Source organism: Lactuca serriola, chromosome 3 (genome assembly GCF_051521515.1).
Source record: "Lactuca serriola cultivar US96UC23 chromosome 3, Lser_US96UC23_V15, whole genome shotgun sequence".
Taxonomy (NCBI): Eukaryota; Viridiplantae; Streptophyta; class Magnoliopsida; order Asterales; family Asteraceae; genus Lactuca; species Lactuca serriola.
In genome coordinates, this window is record NC_136410.1 from 77959024 (window position 1) to 77962709 (window position 3686).

General features: G+C 34.8%; 1 protein-coding gene across 2 annotated transcripts; it reads right to left on the bottom strand.

Moving 5' to 3' along the window:
* Positions 1-491: 491 nt before the first annotated feature.
* Positions 492-3389, bottom strand: LOC145092701 (uncharacterized). Of its 2 annotated transcripts, none has more exons than XM_079030676.1 (6): positions 2792-3389; positions 2038-2252; positions 1612-1903; positions 1433-1518; positions 1068-1159; positions 492-940 (listed from the first exon to the last, which is right to left on the bottom strand). In XM_079030676.1, the coding sequence occupies exons 1-6, from the start codon at positions 3095-3097 to the stop codon at positions 726-728; spliced, it is 1206 nt and encodes a 401-aa protein (XP_078886802.1). In that variant the 5' UTR covers positions 3098-3389; the 3' UTR covers positions 492-725. The 2 variants fall into 2 exon arrangements, with proteins under 2 accessions (XP_078886802.1, XP_078886803.1); XM_079030677.1 differs by having other exon boundaries at positions 2038-2249; positions 2792-3386.
* Positions 3390-3686: the final 297 nt, after the last annotated feature.

Sequence of the window (3686 nt, forward strand, 5' to 3'; positions counted from 1 at the left end):
GTTTCATAACCATCTGGAAGTATGTTTAAGATGCGTCATGTACTTTCTTGAAGCACTTTCATATGAGGAACAATTTCTGACAAACCAAACACAATCTTCGATTTGTAATATTCATGGTAAATTAAATCAAATGAAGCTAGTAGTTCCTAAAATGTGTACTCGGGTGATTTCACTGATAGATGCCTTAAGACCACGTCTTTTTACTTTTTAGCATGGAGATGTTGGAGACATTGGGTTTATTATGTTGGAATAATGAGATAATCAGTTTAAGAATTTGGTATTTGGGTATTGGATCATTAAGAAGTGATATTAGACCACTCTGTGAATGAATCTAACACTCTTCACAGTCAAGGTATCACAAACAATACTACTTGATCATTCTGAAATAGAGTTGTTAATTATTTGTAAATATCATTTCACATTTAGCCACCAGAATAACATGTGAATATGATGGATATAAACCAAAATGAGAAAAAAAAAATTATATACAGTTTATCTCTCATCTTGTCGTTTAGGATAAATATCAAGCATGCAAAAGATAACAATTTACTGGTTACTTCTCTATAGCAAAACATACCTCACCTCACACCTCCTACTCTACCTCTTTCTTTCTTTCTTTTCCTTTTTTGTTATTTCTCTTTTTTTTTATATTTTTTCATACAATATGTCAACTAAATATTATGGGTTTGTTACAAAGGTTTAAAATCAATTATGATGATATCATATCATCTACGTGAAAAGAAAAGATAATCTGGATGGTTGACCTGAAGTGAAGTCAACCAGGTGTCAGCAGCTTGTAACAAAGAGGTCATCAATGGCAATTCATTGGGGACCCACAGTGGTGCCTTGAATTTGTATGAAGCAAGACCAAATGCTGGTAATGAGACCACACCCGTCCCACTGAAATGCCTTACAACAGGTGGATGCTCACATTCATTGCCTGAAACAAAAATAAAAAACAATAATAATAAATTAGTAATGCAACTCGTAAATTTTATAAATATAAAAAAAAGGTTGTTTCTCAGCCTGAAAAATCCAGGGAGATTTATATGATATATATGAATGACCTGTAGTAGGAGTGTGAAGGGAATGAAAAGTTAGAAAACAAGCATCAAGATCTTTCAAGGTGGGCCCCATGGGAATTCTGTATATTGGGTACCTGATAAAAAGCATCAAAAAAGGGCCATTAAGCAGTAGCATATTATGTGAGAATGAGCAAGTAGCAAAGACCAGATTAAGAATCTGTTTGATTGGATGGAATGGAATGGAATCAGTATGTGATCATATTTGGTTGGTTAATTCATAAACACTAACAAAATGAAAGGAATCACGTTCCTTTGGAAATGGTCAACAAAACAGGATTTTTCATTCCTATGGAGTGAACAATTCCATTCCTTTCCAGACTCTACTGAAAAGGTATTAGCAATCATACCAAGCGACAGAAAGCCAACTAGATGGCAGCAAGTCACAACTTCTTAGACTTTTCAATTCAGGGAAGCGTTGAGCAAGATCAAGTATCTGGTGCAACAAGAAAACAGAACTAAACTAATTATCCAAATATTTATAAATAAAGAATAAAACCCACTTTCTTTGTTTTTATTTAAAGCTAACCTTATCACTCAAAGGTTCTCTGCCCAAAGGCTGACTATGTTCCATGTACTCAAATATCAAGCAACTTTGAGTGGTGGCAGAATCACCATCATCACTAGAAAAGTCTTCTTGAAGTACATTGTTCTCATCATTCATTGACAAATCATCCATTAGGTCAAGAATGTCATTCTTTGAGTATTGATCACTCTTCTCCCTTAGATAATGTAAAGAACCCCTTTCATGTTCATAATCACTGCTCACATCACTACTTGAATCCGTAAATGAGTTATCATCAATATCCTCAGTTGGTTTCCTGTAAAGCAACAAAATAACAAGATTATTTAGATTTCATAAAAGAAGCATAATAGATGCTACTAGTTGGAATGGGGTCTGACATAACCCTAAACAAGAAAGAGGAAGAAAGGAAGATATTTACTGTTCTAGTACCTGGATTTTATTGAAGAGTTCAAAGGGTCTACATATATTTGAATTCCAGATAGATAAGGCACATAATACTGGATCACACAATTAGCTTCATTCAATATCAAAGGAACTCCTGCACCATAAGCACTCCACTCCTTGAAAGATTCCCACAAATCACCAAGAACAAAGTATGGTTGATATTCCACATCACTTGTCTTCCATCCTCTCATAGTTCTCTGCTGCCATAAAGTTCAAGTAAAATCATTATTTGGATCAAATACACAACTACAATACCCCTGTTTATACATGACTACTGAACATTAACCATTTTATTGTACTCTAATTCTTTTTGGAAGATGGTGTGCTTTAGCAGAAACACATATATTTTGATTGTCAATATATGGAATCCTTGATTAAACAATAGAAATATAACATCAAAGGCAAACTCTGTTCACTCATAAAAACTGAAAGGCCACCCTCAGGGCTCACTGAATAATAATTCAAGCTGACTTCATTTGCTTTCAAACATGAATTTCGGAGTAGTGCCAATGAAGAAAGAGAAAAACACAGCTAAAATGTAAAGTAAATTATACTACTAAATTATAAATCAAAAATCTGATTAGTTGACTATCTCATACTCAAATTGAATAAACCAAATGTTCCTATAAGTTACTTTACTCCATGATATAACGAATTAGCAATACAAAGTATAAACTGAGAAGACTAATTTGAATCAATTGAAGTCGTTTCAATATAAAAGATTAATATCGGTACAGACCTTGGAGAGATGTTGAACAGGAACAGAAGGCGTAACAGTTTCCAAAAACCGTTCAAGATTACACAACGATGATGTTGCCGGCACCGCCACCACTGAGGATTCCAACGGCACCGGATTTGATGGCTGCATGAGTCGATTCTCCGGCTCCTCCCTGACAGAAGATGTCGTAGATTGGGTCGGAGTAACGTCACTTTGAGCTCTACGGAGGTTCTCTTGATGCTGACGAATCCTTCTCGCTTTCGCCGGCATGTAAAACCTATCCTCTCCACCACTACTACGTCCATGCTGCAATCCAGCGCCCAGCATCTTCACTAAAACCCTAAGTTATAAATCCTTCGATCTCACCAATAAAACCGGTCACGAAAGCTACGATTTGTCGACAAATTTAAAAGTCAATGAGTTTGATTTTGATTCATTTTTCTGTTAAAGATAAATTAACAAAAAAAAACAAAACTTTTTGTAAACGAATCGTTAAAACAAGATGAAAATCAGCCGATTAAGGAAGGAGTTGACGGATTCAGAAAAACCCTGCAATTTGACAAAATCAAACGAAATCAAACAAAAGCAACGATTGGTGTTGGCGGGTGTTGTTGGCACCTAAAACCACTATTAATAAGTCAAAACCACTATTAGGAGTCAAATCATTAAAAGATAAATAAATTTTCCATCAAAACGAGGGCACTTGAATTACAGGTTTTCTAACTAAAAATCGCTTTTGACTTTCTATATTGAAATTTTAAATCAATGAAAAAAAATTACCATTTGCCATAGGGCAGTGATTTTGCCACCGTGTTTGTTTATCCATCCACCGAAGAAAATAGTGAATGACAAATATACCCTCAGTCTTATTTTTAGTTTACTGAGGACGCAAAACTCGCATATGACGCAGAAACAA

Coding starts and splice junctions, on each gene's coding strand:
- LOC145092701 (XM_079030676.1), bottom strand. CDS start 3,097: ATGCTGGGCGCTGGATTGCAGCATGGACGTAGTAGTGGTGGAGAGGAT. Junction 2,253..2,791: donor CTGTTCAACATCTCTCCAAG/GTCTGTACCGAT, acceptor ACTTTATGGCAG/CAGAGAACTATGAGAGGATG. Junction 1,160..1,432: donor AGTTGGCTTTCTGTCGCTTG/GTATGATTGCTA, acceptor GCTTTTTATCAG/GTACCCAATATACAGAATTC.